General features: G+C 32.9%; 1 protein-coding gene and 1 long non-coding RNA gene across 4 annotated transcripts in view; one reads left to right on the forward strand and one right to left on the reverse strand.

The window, feature by feature from the left end:
- LOC126863477 (caskin-1) overlaps positions 1-21,740 on the forward strand; it is a 55,052-nt gene extending 33,312 nt beyond the window's left edge. For both annotated transcript variants that reach the window (XM_050613694.1, XM_050613693.1), the window contains 6 exons: positions 13,059-13,337; positions 14,159-14,482; positions 14,931-15,268; positions 15,553-15,939; positions 16,186-16,638; positions 16,952-21,740. In XM_050613694.1, the coding sequence (XP_050469651.1) occupies positions 13,067-13,337; positions 14,159-14,482; positions 14,931-15,268; positions 15,553-15,939; positions 16,186-16,638; positions 16,952-17,209 (2,031 nt within the window). In that variant the 5' untranslated portion in view covers positions 13,059-13,066 and the 3' untranslated portion in view covers positions 17,210-21,740. The remainder of the gene's footprint in view (positions 1-13,058; positions 13,338-14,158; positions 14,483-14,930; positions 15,269-15,552; positions 15,940-16,185; positions 16,639-16,951) is intronic.
- On the reverse strand, positions 10,199-13,018 carry LOC126863545 (uncharacterized). 2 transcript variants are annotated; one of them, XR_007688910.1, is made up of 4 exons: positions 12,204-13,018; positions 12,000-12,121; positions 11,609-11,890; positions 10,199-11,407 (listed from the first exon to the last, which is right to left on the reverse strand). It is a non-coding gene; the product is annotated as an uncharacterized LOC126863545 (long non-coding RNA). The 2 variants fall into 2 exon arrangements; XR_007688909.1 differs by having other exon boundaries at positions 10,199-11,890.
- Positions 21,741-22,183: the final 443 nt, after the last annotated feature.

The raw sequence follows: 22,183 nt of genomic DNA on the forward strand, positions 1-22,183 counted from the left end.
ATTTGTTATTTCTGCAAATGAAATTTACATTTTTTCGTTCTAAGCCGATACGTCGAGATTCCGGTAATTTTCATTTCTTTCATTTTCTATCTAAACGAGTAAAGCGATTCTCTATCTAGATCCCATCTTTTCTTAAATGCACCTAAATCTTAATGCAATTATTTCACTAAAATTTCCCTACAGTTCTTCTCATTTTTATCTTCTTCTATTTTCTTCTTTTTATCATTTATCATTCGTTGAAGAATCAATTGTTCCTCGTATCCGGACTGTTCTATTATTGTTTAAACCTCGTTCCTTCCTGGGTTACTTGATTCTTGAGGTTTTTAAAGTACTCTTGTATCTAATTCCTCAAGACTTTGTGACGCCACCACGCGCCTCAATACTCCAACGCTATTTGTACTGTGCTTGCCACGTTTAATCGTTTGCTGATTATTGGAAATAGATTTTTACGCTCTACTAGCCATCTTCTGTACTTGTTTCCCCATTGTCCTCATTTACTGTCATGCAACCACCTTGTGTCTTAGCTCTTTCCTGTCCCTCCGTGTTGTAAATACATCAATAATTTACACGCTACTATAAATTAGAAAATTATATAACAATTATCCAAATAATTAACGTGCGTTTCCCTTGCCTTATTTTATTTTATTTTTTATCTTATTTTATTTTAATTTTATTTTATTTTATTTTATTTTATTTTATTTTATTTTATTTTATTTTATTTTATTTTATTTTATTTTGTTTTATTTTAGATTCATTAGTCTCGTATATATGAAATAATGTAACAGTGGCATCTGTATTGTTTGCATATCATTAGTGAAATTCATTCCAGTAATAATTAAACCAATTAATACACATATTCCTTCTTCGTTTACGTTATTGCTTGTACGCGTCTTGCGTACTCGATTAACTATCAACGGTATTTAATCAAGATATGAATTTCTCGTAATCCTATTATCACATATTTCGACAGTTATACAAAGCGCGTGAGTGGTACATTCGAGATCTAAATAAATAGACTTCTAACCGAACGTTACAGCTAAGCTAACACTCGAAATACTTCTTCATCGTTCTGCTTTTCCTTTGGTAAATTCCAGCAAAATTTACACCATTGTAGGAACTAGTTGCATCTTCGTTTCATCAGATTTTTCTATTTTAAACGATCCTTCGACCATCTTACTTTCCTTACAGCTCGACTCGACTTTCTAAACCTGTACGTATTATCGTTGAAAAAATTCTCGTCTCTTTGTCGTAAATTTTCTGAAATTTGTAAATCGCGTACCACCTTTCTTTATCTGAGAATTTCCTGATTTCTGCCAGAGTTTTATTTCTATGAGATACAATAGCTCTTTTTAAAAGCCGCAGTACCGTTGCGAATGCAAGCCAATTCTTATCTGCTACGTGTCCATATAACCTTCCTCGCTATCTCTCTTCGTGTGCATATGAATTCAACCTCCGCTTCGCATATTTCTACACAGAAACATATCTTTATGTAGCATAGAAAAAAAGAAAAAAGAAAAGAATCTATGACTAATATTAAGAAGAATATTTTCATCGATATTAATAAGAATATTTACCGTCGTTCCATCTGCACGAATATTCTATTATTATATTGCATTATATTTGTATTTTTAATTTCGTCATTGGTCCTATATGTCTCGATGATTCGTTCCCAGTACACCTTAATCTCCAGTCATTTTCAATTCGATAGCGTTTCTTCTTCATTCGAAAATTTCTCGAGCTTGAGAGAAATAAAAATACGATATACGCGATCTTCTCGTCCAACTTCTACCGTATTACGTTATATTCTATTTCTATGTTTCTCTTTTTTTATTCTATCTCTTAAAACGTCAAAAGTACGTATTTCGATCGCTATCTTGAGGCATAAAGAACTGAATAATCACAGCAGGCTAAACACGTATTTATTTGCGTACATTAAAATGTCATTTAGATTAGAATAACTTGAGCAGCGTGACTTATCGCTGAAGCAACGTTGCTGACAATACGAAGTCGATTCGAACTTTGATCGAGCAGAATAGAACGTTTTAAACAAATGAATCGTTCGATTTGGAGTCACCCGATATGCAATATCAGCGTGTACCATACAGCGTCGGTAACAAAACATTTCAAGATTAATCGAACTTCCTACGCCGGCTGTGCGCACAGTATTACGCTCGATTCAGCTTTCGATCGATCGTCCAGGGTAATTAGCGAAATTAATTAAGAAGTTGGATAAGATCAGCGCGATGAGCATTAGCTTTATGACACGGAACAACATCTTACGTATCAAATGACACGTGTTGAATGCGAGTCACGGAAACGCCCACACTCTCTCTAGCTCTTTAATAGATTCAATTCCGCAGAGATCTCCCACAATTTATCCGCATGCTTTATCAACTTACGAAACTTACGTCCAACTATTGTACCAGCAATTTTATTAGCGTTACATGTTTCCACAAAAGGCGCCTGCTGGCGGCCATCTATTCGCAGTTGATTATAATTTTATTTATAAATTAGCGCTGTCTCTTCGAGTCCGTACGTGTCTTACAGCTTGTGCAACTTCCAGCTTCGCATTAGAATAGCGCTAGAGAGATAAATCTGTATCGATTTGAGCGTCTGTGCTTGAGAATGGATTTTGTTTAGACCAATGTTTTAACAGTCAATTAGTCTGATTACATAGTTATCCATTGCATTGTATTGCGACAATTATAATATTCATTTTTCTCTTTATGTTACATAAAGAAACTGTTTTTTATTTATGTAATAATTTATATCTATCGTATTTATATATATGCTTTGTAGTAGGTTTTAATTATATAGGTAATTATTCACGTTTGAACGTGTACAATAACAGCGAAGCATCTCGTAGTAATCTTGACACAGACCGCACTAATTTCGCAGTGAAATTTTGTAGCATCTTTCATTTCGATAGAAATGACCTTTTTTATAAAATGTAATTGGAAATGTAATTATTCATATAGGGAAGTAGAAGAATATTCTCGGTTTTTAAAAACGTAACGTGTTCTTCGTTCTCAGAAACCGAGATACATTTCCAATTACCAAAGAATTCTCCGTCTCTCGCTGCTCGATCATTTTGATTCAATAATTCTTCCGCAATTGCTCTTAAGAAGCCAATAAATTTGTAATATCGGTTCTATTACCAGCGACTTCATTGTTTCATTTCCTATGTAAATTATTAGTTGCCTTGATAATATTATTTTGCAGCTAGTTTTCCTCGATTTTTCCTCGCGTTCGCGTCTCTTCAGATATCTTCTTTTTGTTTTCTGGAATACTCGATTCATAAAAAGCGTGGAATACGCAAAAGACATTAAACAACTATAGAAAACAAATACAGAATAACATTAAAGTTAAATATTAAACAACTATCTAATATTTACCTGACTGTGCTAAGTGCAGGGTATGTATTGTGTTTGGCCTTATTGTATGTCTTGTTTGTTTGTTTGTTTGTTTGTTTGTGTCCCATAACTTAAAAACTGCTTAACCGATTCGGGAGTCTGTTGTAAGCTACGTGTCCTATTGAAAGAAACAAAACGATGGAAGATATAGGATGCAAAAAAGGTTGATGTGCCTAAATCGCTAAATTCAGCAAAGGAATGTGTCTCCTTATCTTTTTTTTTTATTACAGCGAATTTACCTATAAAATATTTTTAATTGTTAATAGTAATTTAGATAATTTTTTGAACGTTACATTTATCTGAAAATTATTCAAAAATAAAAAATATCTGAACGTGTACCTCATATTTCCAAGTCAAACTTGTACATCTTGTCGTTCTTTTTATTCTTCTTTTTTGGTATCGCGTAGTAGAGTATCGTTTCTTCGATATTTATTTTATTAGCAACATCTATCGAAATATAACGTTCGTTTTCTGTCGTACGGATCCAGCAGGGTTGAACAATTCTTTGTTAATATAATTTCTTTTCGAAAAATAATTGCGCATCTTCTTAATACAAATTGAAGCTTATAACATAGCAGGAAGATTCACGTAATAGATTTTGCATTCTATAGGTGTATCGCGTACCTGATCTTATTCGTCGTGGAATAATATTCTGCATCATTGGGCTCGCTGTATGAATTGACGCTTGTGTCATCTAAGTTCAGATTACCGTCATGAATTATAAGTAGGAATCATAGCAGGAAGCATTCGCGCGGTAAGCATCCGTTGTGTAAGCTATGTGCACCGTAAGAAAGACCTTGGTGGAACTTATCTTCAAGCTGGCACATTCGCTTTGTATCTTTATCCTGGACAAACACTTTGCATATGTGTATGTTTCTGCAGATGTTTGTGCAAAATTACTCTCAGAAAATATACCTAGCAATTATTATTCTGAGAAATACCAAAGTCAACTTATATTTTTCATATATCTTCGATATTCTAGTATTGCCATTTCTTGAGGAATTTACTGAAAAATTCGTACACAATCTTCCTTTGCTTTGTAACAAAATATAATTAATATTATTATCTTATAGTGTTAATTCAATAATAACAATAATAACAATATTGATATTTTTCTATATCTTCCATGGGCATACAATACTTACTGACCTCTTTACGTTTAATATTTTTACTACTTCCAGTGTTTCGGGAGATTTCTATTCTCTGATGTTTTAAGACAAATATCGAGAAGGTTTAGAAATGCATAGAAATCACGCGCTTCTGAAACCCCATCGATGGTAAACTTCGTTAGAATTTTCCTCCACGGAAGAGAAGAAGAAGAGCACCAGAAAGTAGACTCTTTGGTCTCCTTGCGCTTTCAGGTTTCTGTATTTACAGAAACGCTAACGAATTTACACAGTTAGTTGACTTTGACCTCCTCTTCTTTTTTACTCGGCTTTTTATCTTCGTTCTTCTCGCCCTCTGTATTTTCCGTGTTACGGCTTCCATCACTCCTACACGTGTCTCCTCTGTACACCTAAATTCCTAGAATGATTCAACGGAATGACATTAATTACTTCACCAAACACCTATTTCCTTTTAAGGTGCACGTACCATCGAGCCGTTACTTTTTGCCTTGCTCGTTTCGCGTTTTCACAGCTTTTAATCTTCTTGGGACGCGCTAAGTTTGCCAAGAAATTAGCTAGTTGTTTTACTTTAATAAAAATGACCTTCCTTCAGGAGTTAAGAAGATTTTTGCGAATAACTGTATTCAGTAGCAAGTGTATGAGTTACGAATGGACTGCGGATGTTCGTATTCTTCAAGTAGTTTTTCCTTTTTCTATTTACAAACTAAATAAAAATTTCATAATAGCCATCTTCACGATGGTCTCGTTAATTCTCTTAGAAAGGAAACAAATTGAAGTTACGTACTTCATTGTTCAAGCTATTAAATCCCTTTATCAGTTGGCACCCTGTTGGCTACCCTGTAAATAGGGAAAGTCCCTATACCAAATTCGATCCTGTACGCTCTTCATTGTACATGAAAATTCGTGTAACACTATACGTGAAACAGAAAAGTACAGTAATAGAGGAGAATAACAGATGAGATAGCAACTATAGTTGCACGCAAAAGTATTTGTACGTTTACCATAGAAAACTTTTACGTCCATATTGTACGTGTTATATAAAACATTTTGAAATTTCATTAGCGCTGTAACGAAGGTCGACCGTCATGATCGTATTGGTAAAGTTTAAACAGATCTGGAAATATACATTAGAAACTACAAAATATTTAATGCAGGTATATATTTCACAGACAACAGAGAAGTATTTGAGCAGCCAATTATTCATTGTACAAATAGTCCTAAATATTCTGTGTGGCCATCTTTAACACGTATTATATGTTTAAAGTGGCTGTTCGTACAATGTATTAATTCCTTACTAAGTATATATTTGTAGTAAATTGCTCAGAGTAAGTTCCTTCCCAATTTATTAGAAGATAACCTAAATCATATTAATCCCTAGACCAGGAAGACCAACAGGGGAAATAACTTCGTACATGCCAATAAGCTTACTGTAACTTCTATATGAATTTTGCGATTGATCTCAAATCTGACCGATATGATGGAAACAATCGTGTCTGATTACGGTACTGAAGAAATTCAAGATGTTCTGTATGACACGTGCAATACAAATGTACAAGTTTTCTATGGTAAGCGTTTAAATATTTTCATTAGCCGCTGCATAGAGACGGAAGTACGTGCGTATAGGAATAGATACTAAATATAGGAATGCAGAAAGAACGTTAGACGGAAGGAATATACAGGCACAGAAGCAGAAAGAGGCAGAGATCGCGTTTCAGTGACTAACACCGTTGAAAGTTCGAACGTGGCCAGCCTTGTATCCGCGATGCGTACGTGACAAGAGGCCAGGCACGTGGCAAAACCGTAAAAAAGTGGGGATCGTGGTTGGTATAATTCGCAGTCGAATACCGACCTTGAGCAGACAAAACTTTTTAGCCTCTACCCGTAATAAATCCACCGCTTTCTGCGATAAGTGTTTTCGCGTTTAAACTACTAATGAACTCCAGACCGAACGAAGCAACAGCAAAAAAAGAAAAGAAAAGAGAAAAAAACTGTAGCGAAGTAATTTCGGAAACTTTTTCTTCCCTCGAAAGCGAGGACGTTTATATAGGAATCAATTCCGATACGCTGTTTTATCGACCGATAAAATAGTCGTGATATTAATGGCTTCGCGTAGATATCTCTTTACATAGCCTTTACCGAGAGTCGATCGATGTTTCTGTCTTATTATGATACGATTTTATGTAGAGCATAAAAGTTATATAGATTTTATCGTGAATAGAAATGGCCACTCAAAGTCTCGGCTAATCACGAGCTGACGTAATCGTCATTTACGCATGGTTATATGGACCTAACCTATAAAAAACCTTGTAAAGGGATTTCACAGTACACGTTGTCTCGATGAGATTTTACATTTATTTATTTACTTGTTTATGACTTGAAACAGCTTTTAACATCTAGTACAATTACATAGATCTCACAACTTTAATACCTTTAATATGACAAAAAGATTGAACACTGAATTATTAGGTGATCTTGTAAGTAATGCAATTTCTTGGTATATTAGCTGCAAATATACGACTATCCATCAGTGAATTAATTGTCAGTGATATTCTGAAATTGTTCGTCATTTTTCTAGTGACTTTTCCACAACCCGTTAAGCCCCTATCCTGTAAATTAAGTTCCTAAGGAAATCATGTATTATAAGGATCGTATAAAAGTAGTCGTATCACACGTATGCTTTAATGTAAAGCAATTATACTGAATATTCCAAATGAATACAAACATTTACGAAATCGGTATGTATGTTTGCTAAATTTGAATACATACATCATATACATAACCTATTAATTCAGTCTAGTTCCGCTATAGTTGGTTGAGATGCAGTAGTAATACAGAGAAGGGATTTAGAATTATTTATCAGGATATTTCCATATCTCAATTTTTTTTTTTTCGCAAAATGTTACAATCCAGTATCCGCATACAGATTAATGTTCCAGAATTGATCCCCATTTTCCTTGGGCCAGCAACAGTCAGTACAAAGAGTAGTCTGTGTTGCAATTCGCTCGACGTAGTTCTTGCTGTAATTTATGGTGCCTCAACATTGCCTTATAGTCCAACTTTAGAATGTCTTGCCTTTAATATGTACCGTTTCTTTCACCAACAGCATCTCATTTCCTCGCGATACAAATTATAGGAACAGTATTGTTTTTTGTAAGAAGAACTTTTCCATTTTTTCTCCTTGAAATAATTTACAATTTGTTTGTACAGTTAGCCTCTTTTACAGAGTATTAGAAGATAAATAAGAAAAATAAAAAATGTATCGCATTACAATTTCTTTTCGTAATTTTCTTTCCCACTGATCAGAATGTTTTTCTACATTTATACACTTTACTCGTACATAATTAAATTTCTTTATCTTTCATCGGCTACTAGAATGCAAATTCGCTTATTCATTAAACGTAAAGAATTTATCGTTCATTAAAGCTTTTGATGTTTTACACAATGCAACGTGACGAACGCATAAATGTATTTAAATGACTAATGAAATATCTTCTTTTGGTACTCCGTGATATCTAACGATAAGTATCCATACGTCTATAATTCATCTTCTCAACGTTGTTTATATCGTGTATAAATGTTATACGTAATAAAATATACCAGGCGTTTAACATCGATATTCATTTTATTTCTGCACAGGCTTAGCTTTCTAGTTTCGATGATCGTCGACCATACCAGCAGACAAAATACGCCGGATAGATTGATTTTACGATCGGCTTGATGATTATATGTTATTTGTTGTCGCCTTTGCTGCATCTTTCAGTATCTTCGACATGCATCCGGTTGTTTAGCATCGCATTAATGGTCGTTTCTATGCTATGTTCGCTGCAGTCTTCAAAGTGTTCCGGCACTCTTCATTCAACTTTCAGTACACGTGTGTATCTGCGGGATTTTTATTTATTTTTCCCATCGTTTAGATACGAGAAGTAGTAGACGCAAGGGACGTTAATCTCTTGCCGTGTTCCCGATTCTTTGCCCAAGGCTTTTGATATTATTTGACAAACAAGGCGGTGAATTTTATAGCGAACATCGCGATCTCTACACGAATTTTCTCTATCTTTTCTAACACTCGTCCTGGATTCGTCATCGTTATTATTACTATTATTATTAATAACGTGCAATAGAAACTCTAGTTTACGGTAACACAAAGGTATGATACATCTGTGAAAGATTGAAAGCTGCAGATTAGATCAAGAATCAATGTGGTAAGAATATGGACTTTCTCATAAAAGATTGTATAAAAGGAAAATCAAGTAATAGTCGATAGTAATATCAATCAGGATCACGAGTTTCTAAAATACTATGTATACTGTATACTTTATGCAGAGAACATTTTCTAACTGAATAAAAATTTTACGTACAAACATAATAATTATGTGTATATATATATATATATATATATATATATATACACATATATATATATATATATATATAATTAATTGAAAATTCTCATACGATTGTTGATGAGGAGCAGAGTATACGTATACAGTGCTTTTCAAACAATTAGTGGACTAACGTGAATGGTTCTATTGCATCAATTAAGGGAATGAAAGCAGAGAAGTTATATAGGCCTGATAAATTGAAACGTTACTCAGAGTATGATACTATTATAAAGGTTCACTTTAAGATAATCGTTAAAGAAAGAACGAATAGAAGCAGCAAGCGAGCATAAAAAAGAAGTCAAAGCGATACAAAAAATGATCCTGTAGTTATCTTAAACATTTTGGGAATAAAATAAAATATAATTGGCGTTGTATAGTATTATTTTTGTATCACTTTTTTATTTAATTCTTTCGGTATTGCCGCTTAAGGAAAGGTTTGCTGTTCACAGCTCAGGTTACAAACTTTTCACGTGTTACACATTATGACATATATAATAATAAAAAATGATAAGTAGATAATCCAAGCGGCTTTTAGAATGCGTCACGTATGCGTGACGCATGGTAGCGAAAGGATTAAATATATAATTATCGGTATACCATAAATTTGTATGCGTTTGTAACAAATTTAAAGACACACAGCTGCACAGAATGCATATAATTCAAAAACATATGAAATGTCCAAACTGTAATACTTGTTATAATTTTTATTATCAGCAGATGGAACAAATCTCCATCTATATTCTACTTCTCTATTTGAGTTCTACAATTATAGGTTTGCACAAAAATTCACAATCTAATAATTTAATTCCAAGAAGATATTGAATGTACAATTCTCAATGTGAGAATTCTTAATGTACTTAGGTTTACAGAAACATATAAAATATTGAAACTGCAATACCTGTTCTAATTTTTATTATCAGCAGATGGAACAAATCTCCATCTATATTCTACTTCTCTATTTGAGTTCTACAATTATAGGTTTGCACAAAAATTCACAATCTAATAATTTAATTCCAAGAAGATACTGAATGTACAATTCTCAATGTGAGAATTCTTAATATACATAGGTGTACAGAAACATATAAAATATTGAAACTGCAGTACCTGTTATAATTTTTATTATCAATAGATGGAACAAATCTCCATCTATATTCTACTTCTCTATTTGAGTCCTACAATTATAGGTTTGCACAAAAATTCACAATCTAATAATTTAATTCCAAGAAGATACTGAATGTACAATTCTCAATGTGAGAATTCTTAATATACATAGGTGTACAGAAACATATAAAATATTGAAACTGCAGTGCCTGTTATAATTTTTATTATCAGTAGATGGAACAAATCTCCATCTATATTCTACTTCTCTATTTGAGCCCTACAAATATAGGTTTGCACAAAAATTCACAATCTAATAATTTAATTCCAAGAAGATACTGAATGTACAATTCTCAATGTGAGAATTCTTAATATACATAGGTGTACAGAAACATATAAAATATTGAAACTGCAGTACCTGTTATAATTTTTATTATCAATAGATGGAACAAATCTCCATCTATATTCTACTTCTCTATTTGAGTCCTACAATTATAGGTTTGCACAAAAATTCACAATCTAATAATTTAATTCCAAGAAGATATTGAATGTACAATTCTCAATGTGAGAATTCTTAATATACATAGGTGTACAGAAACATATAAAATATTGAAACTGCAGTGCCCGTTATAATTTTTATTATCAGTAGTTGGAACATATCTCCATTTATATCCTACTTCTCTATTTGCGTTATAAAAGTATACGTTTGCTTAAAAACGAATAATCTAGTGATTCAGTATCAGAAAGATATTGACCGTACAGTTGTCAATGTGGGAATTTCTAATGCACATAAGTTTACAGAAACATATAAAATATCCAAGCCGTGGTAGCTTAGTTGGAATTCTTATTATTAGCAGATGAAACAAATCTCCATTTACATTCTAGTTCTCTACTTGCGTTGCAAGTTAGCGTTGCATAAGGATTCTCAATCTAGCGATTTAGCACGAAAAAAATACCGGGTATGTAATTCTCAACGCGAGAAAAAAATGAACGTTCTCTCGCTTGAACATCCATGTCTTCCTATTAATTTTGATATCGAACGTACTATCATAGTACCAAGAAGCAACTTTCAAAGGAAACGATAATAGGTGCATCTGGCGCTTCACGTAACGTCCCGTTTGCTTTGACACCAACAATCTCGCTGATAAAATAATCTCTGTGCTTACTCCAGACCACTGCTCTACATACCTTAGTATGTCTTGGCCTACTTTAATTGTATGTACTTAATGTAGAACGCCTCTGTTCGTGGCTCTCGATACCTGTTACTCCTACAGCATCAAAGGTTTTGTAATTTTGCCCCGGGCTGATTAAGACGTTTTCCTACATTCATACATTTCCTACTCATTCATCTATCATTTAAATGCAAAGTCCGGCTGGCTCGTTAAGCCTAAAAAGCATTTCAACTTCTGATATTTTACACGATACAATTTCATGAATATGGATGTGGCTAATATAATCATAAAAAAGTACATCGATTAGTCAAATTAAGTTTTTACTTTAGGTGAAACTAACTAGAAGGAAAGTACGTTCGAGATAGTTTCCATTAGAATACCGATTTTTACAATATATAAGTATCGGCGGATTTTACCGTGCACATTTAATCTTTCTAAATGAAAAATGTAGCTCTATTAACAGCAAGTATATCGATAAACATTTATCCATGTTGAATATTTTTCCTTTAATTTAATTGTAGATGGCTATTAACATTAACGAAATCTTTGCCGCGCCTGCTTTTTCTATCGGCGTTGCGGCACGATGGCATTTCCTTTATCGCTTTCGAATTTCGCAAATTTATTAGTCTGAAATTCTATAAATTATCTTCAATAAATCTCGCAGTTCTGTTCGTTTGCCGAGGCGTGGAAATTATACCCTGTAACACGTAGATATATTTAAATCAAGCAATAAATCTCTGCTACCTAACCAAAGGCTAAACCAGAGCAAACTTGAAATATTTAAAAACGTTATAATATGCGGAATACTTGCAAAAACTTTCCACATAGAAGTGTAACGTGTAATTCTTGATCCCGGAAATTTCAAAACCTCTGGAATTCTGTTAATTATTAAAGGAAGCCTTCATATTCTTGCGATTTTCTATATTCTACTGTACGAAGACAGGAAAAATATTTATAATTTGATTGTATTCGTATCGTGAAAGAGATTACAAACATTTATAATATACCTACGATTTCACAAATTTCCTTCTATTTTCTTATGCATATAGGATATAAAGTCCTCTCGAAATCGCATTCCTTTCTTATTTAACCCTCTTAACATATTTAACATAGTCGTTAAACGAAGATCTACAATTTCATCGAAGATAATTGATCAAAAGTTACATGTTAATTTATAAAGTGTTATCTATAATACACGTCTCGATTAAAGGCGCAACAGAAATTTCTGAACGCGTTCTCGATCGAACGAGACAACGTAGCAAAGCTTATCTTCTTGCTCGAGTAACCTACATCGAAACGCTTTCTCTGAGGTGCAAGTTTCAAGAATTGCAACTCGAAAAGAAATCATTCGTAAGATCTGCACTACCATCTTCACTTTGACGCGACACTAGCGCCACGCACGCACTTAACTACTAGCGCACGATATACGCATCTGTTCGTTCCTTTAAAATGATTACTCCCACCTTTCTATTTGCCACATACTCCAAGCTGTTGACAATTTTCGAACATCGAACTACCATTTCCTAAGTATTCAAAGTTACAAACGTAGCAAAAATAATATTTGATGCGAATTAAAGCCGGTTGTCAAAGCGTTAAGCTTCGATTATAAAAGCCAAGAAATGAAAAAAGATGGATTTATTAAACACATAACATATAAGTTACGAGTTTATAGTCTTGAGAAACACTATTGATTCTCATGATTCGGGACGGCGTCTGTCAGATACGTTTCTCATGATGCATATATCAAATATCATTTTGAACCAAGAGAATAAATCGAAATGTATTTTCCTCGTTATATATTTAGATTTTTATTTGCGCTCGTAATTCACCCCATAGTTAAGCTTCAATGTTTTTGCTTTTTTGCAGTTGGCGGCATGAACCGGCCGTCCAAAGCTGTGACCCAGGCGAAGAAAGTGGCACCACCGGCTGTACCCGATGTGTTTCGACATTCTGGCTCCTCGTTCGGTTCCGCTGGATATGCGAGCAGCGAAGATAGCTGTTTCCTGCCCGGAAGTGGACCAGGCGGAACAACGGACGAGGGTTCTTACGGTGTGCCATCTGGAAAGAGTCCGGGGCCTATTTTTACCCACCCTGGCTTTGCCTTTCCACCAGTCGTCGGCAAATATGCCCACGCCGAGGATCAAGGTGCGATCCTTATCGAATTACTGGCTTACGAAATTTGATAATATCGCTACACGCTCGCGATAATGTTATTTCCTTTACCGTCCTTTATCCACCCCTTCTATCAGACTATATCTCCGCTGTGTTTATGTTAAACATAAAGTAGTTTCCTCGTATTTATTTATGATTATCGTATAAATAATAATTTGTAATTATTTTTTGATCAGACTGTAAGGTGATGATAGATACATTTTAAGTCATGAAATATACATACATTATTTTGGATATTACACATTACCATTGAAGAGGATGAAACATGGAATTGTTAGCAAATGCGTGAATTTATAGAATTTTGATCAGCACAAAAATACATATATACAAATGATTACAATTTATTTAATAGAAAATTAATAATTAGTACTTGATTAGTTTGAAGCCACTGTAAATCTATATAAAGTTCCCAAAGGAAAGAAATGTGTACGGTATTTAGTTAAAGAATTAAATCTTCAATATTGTTGTAGTATCGTAGTCGCTTATTAGGGTGTAGTAGATGTCGCTGCTGGGCACGGCCGCTTTTTTTCTCATTTTTTGTATTGTGGAAGAAAAATCGGACTCCGGTCGGATTCGAACCCGGGTTCCGAACGTTCGTAGCTTAAGGCGCTAACCACTACGCTATCGTCGTCCTACGCTACTTATTGTCGAGTGATGGTGTTTGTTGTCGAGTGCCGCCACAGGCCTTTTTTCCACGATACTACATTGTTGTAAATTGTGATATGACTGATATAACTGATATTAATGTTTTGTTTAATTGAAAGGAGAAAGTAATTTTTATATATTCTTCCTAGGAATCGATATGACTCAAAGTCCTGGAAGAGATAGCCCAGGTAGTTCAGGATCAGGTTCGGGTTCCAGGCATTCTACCGCTTCATTAGATTCTGGAAGAGCCTCCGGATATCATTTGGGCCCTAGAGGACCTGGTGCTCTTGCTTCATCTCCCAGGTGTTCCATAAGCTCACTTGGCAGTCATCCGGACAGACCGGCGGATCTCGACGTCGTTCATGCTTGGTTGACTGAACTCCAATTCGAGGAATACTTTCCATTGTTTGCTTCCGCTGGTTATGATCTAGCTACTATAACGCGTATGACGCCAGAAGATTTGACAGGGATAGGTAAATCTATATTCGATATAATCAATTCAGTTATATACCTTAAACGTGTATTAGAAATTGAGAACTGAAATTTAAATGCATTCAACAAATAAAAAAAAATTTGATATTTTAATATTCTCATATATGAATTCCGTATATTTTTGAAAAGTATTCATGATAAAAATAAATCTGAACTTTTATTTCTTTTAATATTACTATTTTCCAAGTTTTTAAAATAATTTTTTAATATTTCTTTAATTAAATTTAAAATAAAATTTTAAATAATACTACTTTAAGAGATCTGCATTGTGATATGTACATGAGTCACAATGATGCACCGAGATATTACAAAATTTATGGCTTTGTTAATTATATAAGTTCTAAATATTCCTTTATATTTTATACTTGCCGATTAATTTATCTATGTCTATGATTAGAAGACTATATTTAAGACTCTATGGACTTGCAGGAATTAAGCAGCCTAATCATCGGAAACGCTTGAAGGCGGAAATAGATAATTTAAACATAGGAGATGGCTTGCCAGAACATATTCCTGGTTCGTTAGAAGAGTGGCTCAGGCTTCTGCGACTCGAAGAATATCTTGGTGCTCTTCATCAACAGGGTATGCGTTCAGTTGAAGATGTGACGACTCTCACTTGGGAAGATCTTGAAGACATTGGTATTGTACGTCTTGGCCATCAGAAAAAATTATTATTGGCAATTAAGAGAGTTAAGGATATTCGTGCTGGAAAACGTATACAGCCGCTCGATCTTGCTCGGCTACCGCCGCATCCTGGACAAACACAGGTAAAGAAATATTTTAATAATATCTTATTAGTTGCTAAAATATAACGTCTAATCGTCTTCTGTGTTTTCATTCGGATGATGATGATATAACATGTATCACATGATATGTGAGTCGTGATAGCATTTATGACCCATAACTCCAAAAATACTAGTCTTGGAACACGAGTCGACTATTAGATGTTTATTTTCTTTAGCAAATGCTATGTACCCTCAGCGTTTATAATTCTTTCCTTCCTATCTATTATTATGTCTTTATATTTGGTTCCCCTTAACTATATTTTCAGGACGTAGTTATTCAACGAGGAGGTCCTGACTTGCCATCTCCTGATGAGGATTGTTCCTCTCCTGTTCTGAGGTCTTTTCAGAGAGGCGGAAGTGATACTACATCTGGAGCTGCGTGGAGAAGTATGTACGCTGCTTTACCAGCCGATTATAACATTGTTGGTCGGTCTGGTTCACGAGGAAAATCATTAGAAAGCTTGGAAGACGCACCCCTTGGGTATCCTCCGTCACCAGCACCATCCACGCATCCACAGCCAATCGAATGGCGTCCACGCAGCTTCGAAGACGGTGATGTGACTCCTACAAATGATACTTCCGTAGTGGATGCAGGTGGCGGAACTCTTCCGCGACCTAGACATTGTCTTGTTCGTCCACGACCTGTAGCTAAGGTAATATAATTTTAAATGTACAAAGAATTTCTAATATAATCAGTGCAAGAATGATACCAGTTAAGGGATATTCATAAAGACATGAATTTGCGTAAATATCCGCAGTCAGTGATTATTTATATATAAAGATAAGCGAAAGAAGCGGGGAAAAATGTTTAGTATTAGCCTAAAAGACACAAGGAATCGCATAATTACAACTTATATTACTATTCGTAAAAATATGATCATGTTGGTTCTTCATTATAGGTCACTGCAACTCCAGGCCAATTTAAGTCACTACCAAGAGACTTCGATAATAAATATCAATTAACTTACGGACTCGAGAGTAGTCCACATCTTCCGAAACGTTGCCCTCCGTCTCCTCCAAGGCGTCAAAGCTCTAGAGACAATAGTGGTTCTGGAGTAGGAGTCGGAGGATCGGGAGTTGGCGATGTTGTGATAGATTGCAGCGGACCAGTTCCAACTGCCTCTTGCGAGGAACATCACATACATCATCATCAACATCATCATTTGATCCATCATCCTTCTCCACCGCCACCAGCACCTGCGCCAGTGCCATCGACTCCTCCACAAATAAATCGACCACCCTCTTCTATGTCTCGTTCTTGGGGTAGTGTCAGTGTCAATGTTAACGAAGAACATGAATTAATAGCTTCTCTTGCTCTGCAGCACCGTAATGGTTCTGATGCCAGTTTTAAGGTAGTTTTATTTCATTTATATTTCATACGATAATAATATAATATTGTTACTGTGGATATTCATGAAATTATTTGCTCAAATTTTATATGTTTCATACACGTAACTTGATAAAGTCCACTGATATTGGATATCTGAGAAACGAAGTATATAAGCACAAGATTAGATACATCTGACTTTCAGACAACTTATTTTCCAATAACCCTTAAATTTTGGGTACCCTGTACTGTACCCTGGCTGTTAAATTGAGCATAAACATTTCTCAAGCTTAACACTAATAGTAAGTTGTATATTAATATTAACTGTATTTTTTCAGTCAAGTTCCAGTACAGAATCCGACTCACTACCGTTTGCAAATGAAAATGCCGGAACAATAAAACAAAGAGCTGCACGCGCACAAGAATACGCAAGTGGTAATACTGGTAACAACATGTCAGGTCATGGAATAAGTCATCACACCGGTGGCAGTGAACCAGCGGATGTATTGAACGATATTGGGAATATGCTTGCAAATCTTACTGACGAACTTGACGCTATGCTCGAGGAAGAAAAACGTCAAGGCTTGAATTCATAATCATCGCTACCTTTGTTTGCGTCTGTTCTCATTTTTCTTTGTTCTTTCTTTCTTTTTTTATTTACTAGTACTACCACGAAGAACACAACTTTAGCAACAAAAGTCGATGACGAAAACATAGATATCTTACGCTATGACGTATAATATTGTAGACCATGAACGCATACAGTTCGCAAGATTAAATAGACAAACGTCATATATGAACTCGATAAATTTTAGCTTGATACATTGCAATGATCGTATTGAGAGGAAAGAATGTTCGGTGTTGGACGAATGTTAAGCCACGTTCCATTGTGTTGGCTTACAACAAGTTACATTACACAAATAATAATATCCTGTTATAATTGTATAAGTTAACATAGTGGATAGTATTCCACGCCATAATTTTGACTTTTATCAGTTTCTTCATTCCTTCTTTCTCTCTTTATAGGACAAAGCTTCTTATTTTTCTATCAAAATATTATGAGCTTTCTATGGAGTTTCCAGAGACACTTGAATGTTGCACAATCTTTGCGATTTTTATATTTCTCTAAAGTATTTTTATTCAGTATATTTAAAGAACAATTTTTTTCAGTACATTATTCTGAATAATACTAATGTTACACACAAACGTTTTCTATTACAGATTTTTGAACTTGCACTTTTAAATAAAATTTATATAAGGAAAAGAAAATAAAATTGTAGGAGGATAAACTTAACAAGGATAGATAGACGAGGAAAATTATGCTAAAAGAGAATTGCACTTAATAAATAAGTATGTATGGAAGTATGGACTTATGCCTTATGATAAAAAGACTGCAGAATACATCGGTGTAGTCTAATTCTTAATGCACATTTCACGTCACTTGTATTTTATATTCATATAGCATAAAGACTGATTCGCTTTCTCTGGAAACTTCATTGCTACCGATATATGTACATTCCAGCTAGTATATTTCCTTTTCCACTTCCGTCCTTTGCTAAAACGATAGCATGTTAGATTGGGACCTTCATAACTGTTGGAGCTGTTAGACATTTTGAGATTAGTATGATACAAAGAAGTAAACTTCTGTATCCTTTTTCCAGAGTAAAATAATTCTTCCAGTAACGTCAAAGAAAAATATTATTGAGTCATGTTGTTTTGATGATGAAGCATAATTATATCTTTGACTATATTATGGTACAATTTCTATAAGAGTTTACGATAGTTTGTATGAAAAAACTTACATCTTCCATTATTTGAACTTGAAAAATAGTTCTCATAAGACTGAGAACAAAATCAACATAAACATTTGACTGCCAATTAAATTTCAAGATTATACAGTTTAAATACAGAATCATATGCACTGTATGCCAATTAACATTTTATATTTATTATCCGTACTAATATAGTGATGTATGTAACTCACTATTGTTATATGGTGCACAAAAACATGTGGGGTGCAAAGTATCCACATGTATCAAATCAAAGTAATCGTCGTAGTAGAATCTTGTCGATAAAAGGTGTTCAGGTTTACTCCAAATTTAAGTATTATACTGATATGTACTGAGACTTGTGCATAGAATTGTATGTAGCAGTCCTCACACGCAAGGTGAATCATGCGATTGAGCTAACAATAAGTTGTATCTTGTATTCGATTATATGAATTATCCTGTATATGCATGTACACATGTACATTTATATATGATAATTCCAGATTCTTTATGAATCATAAGAGTTCATATACATATATGGCTTATTTTTAAAATTTTAAGTATTTTAAAGTCTGTGATCTACTTTAAAACTTATGTACAATTTAAGTCATTGTTAACATATCAGTTATCTTTGGTACATTCAAGTAAATAGTACATACTTCTTACTTGGATTAAAATTTTAAAGGTTTTTCGATTTATATGTGTAAATGGACGTAGAATTCTCATACATAAATGTATATAAGGTTTCAGTATGACGTTATTACTAATAAAATACTCCTTATTTTACATTCTTTAAGGAGTACAAATTGCTGTCTCTGTACAAATCAGTTTCGCAAGTAAATCATAAATTAATTGCAATGAATTCAATTTCACTATCATGATTCTAATGTATTTTATTTTTAACTATATGATTCGTTATAAATATTCAAATCCAGTTACGCTCTATCATTACAAGAAAAGAAAATGTGGTAGGATATATACAAGATTTTGAAACACACTTAAAACCTAGGTTAATCAACTAAATATTGGGGCTACATTATTGTAGCCTGCAGACTTGTTAACTACTGTAGGTATATATAGTAGGTATACATATATCAGTTTAAGCAGTGTACTTAGGGAAACTGTTTTGCGGTGCTGCAAATTTATGAATTTATTATTATTTACTTTTACTCTTTATTATTATTGTATATTATTATATTTCAAGAGAACAAACTGATTTTAAGTCATATATATGAATAATCAAAGGTGGCACAAGCTCTTAATACATTTACATAGGTATAAATGTGGCATTTATTTTTATTGCATTTAAATGCAAATTTTTAATTTACTACTTAGTTGGCTTATAACGTTTAGATATTTTATTAATTACTAGAAATGTTTTTACATGAAGTTATTTTTACAAGTATAATCATTTGTGCTGCCCTATATATTTGAACACAGAACATTTTTAAATCTTCCAAAGATTAATCAAGATTCAGTAAGTTTTCATATTTATGATTAATTATTTAAGTTTTAGGCTTGATCTTTTACACTAAAGTTATGAATTGACCACAAAATCATAAATATTCTAAAACAATTTAAAATAAGAAGCGTACTATTTTATTTAAACAATTGTTTTTACAACAATAATTAACGTAAGAAGATAAAAGCTGTAGGGTAATATCATGATGCAGGTGTTTAACTAAAATAAATGTTAATTTGAGAAAAAATGAAGTAACTAGTAAATGTTGGTAGGAAATGAAACATTTTATACTAATTGTGAGATCGTGTGATCAATTTACAATAATTGCTTTTTTATGATACACATTGAAAAATACAATAGAGGGTAATAATGCACACACTGCCGACTTTTATACTGTAATTCAGCGATTTCATGAGATCAAGAAGTGAATAAATGAAGTTTCTAGATATTGCATAAAGTAATTCGTGCATAAAATGCACTTAAAACATTAAATTTATTTAATATTTATTTATTTTTAAATTGAAAATTATTAAATGTTTTAAAAATATTATGAATAATTTCATTGATGCTTTGAAAGTATTATTTTAAGTGAAACTTTACAAAAGTTTAATTGATATAGTATCAACAAGCTATGATGAGAAAATTATGTATAAAAAGATGTACAAATACTTTATTTAACTAAAAGTATTATTTTAATTATCAGTATCAATGTAAGTAAAAAATGTAGATCAGATGCATAAAATATGCTACTGAGATGTTTACTTAAAATAATACATTCGAGTAATAAAATTGAGAAACTATGTATTAGACTATATGCTTTAAAGCAGTTCATGGCATTCCTAAAGTAGTTAAAACGTATATTATCTACTATTCTTAAGCGATTGCCTCTTCATTTCTACAGATAGCTGATAATGATTAATAATATTGAAAAGAATTCAATTATTGGCTGATTTTTAGGCAGCTAATTCAGAATTCCTGAAGACATTGCTTCTACATGGTGTATACATATTATACATATATAAATATTATATAAATATAAATGATAAGTACAAATATAAATATAGATATATATATATAAATTATATTTATATTTATATTTGTATTAAATTAGTCATAGTTTTTGTACAAACGTATGCGCCGCTGCAGTTTTGTTCAGCGAATTTAATACCCGCCTAATTGCATTTTACGAGTCCTTGAGACCTTCTCCTACTTTCTGTATTTGTTTAAATGCACGTTAAATACATTACTTGATTTATCGACTATGATGAAAGAGATAATTAAATAAAACTAATTGACAGACTCCATTCTCATTGTTTTTTGGTATATACCCGAAATAAGTTATTAATTATTCTGTTGTATGAGATTCTCATTATGTAAGGAAACAGAGATTCTCATATTTTTGTTATAACATAAGCAGGATGCAACATCATATGTATATGTCATCTCTGTCGTATATTATTTCGCAAGAGACGATTGGAGTAGGGAAAAAAGAAGTAGGCTATATAGGAAATAATAAATATTATTTGATTTCGTTTACTATAAAATATAATTTTTATTTCTTCTATAGAATATAAGTTTATTTTTTAATTCAAGATTTATTTTTTAATTAGTAAAGGAAATATCATTTCATTGTGATGCTATGGAAAATCAAATATTTTCTGCTGTGGAAAATTTGATTTTAAGCGAGATAGGTAGTAATATAATTTTTATGAACTAAGTAACGTTACTTGTAAGAGAAAGAGTAAAGAAGTCCATGAAACACAGATACACTGAACTTCCTCACTCTTAGATGTTAAGTTTCCTTAAAAATTTAGGTGCAAATTGTATATGCCATATTTGAGCAGTCATATGTTTGTGTAACTGTAGCATCTTCAATATAAAAATCATTGAGCAATAGCTACTGTCAGTTTATATTTATTTCCCAAATTATTAAATTTTTAACTTTTTTAAAGTTAACTGTTTAACGTGACAGTTTTATATAAAGTCCCTAACAAATAATTGCATTTCGTACTCTGTTTCAGTTCTAACTTGTTATTAGATTGCGGATATTTATACATTTTTGGAACTTAAAGATGCAAAATTCTACAAAAATATATAAAATATTCAAAATAGATTGCTTATAAGATTTAATAGATGAAACATTTCTATTGGCATTCTATAGGTTCAATCATATTTACAACAATCTAAAATTACATAGACATCCGCACTCTACTTGTTATTCGATATTCAATAAAAAAATGCTACAAAAAAATATGTAACTATATTAATGGGTTTGAGATATTAAAAGACATAATAAAAGTGAAAAAATGTTAATAGAAAAATCCACCTATTAAAGAGAG

This window comes from Bombus huntii, chromosome 3, assembly GCF_024542735.1.
Source record: "Bombus huntii isolate Logan2020A chromosome 3, iyBomHunt1.1, whole genome shotgun sequence".
NCBI classification, from domain to species: domain Eukaryota; kingdom Metazoa; phylum Arthropoda; class Insecta; order Hymenoptera; family Apidae; genus Bombus; species Bombus huntii.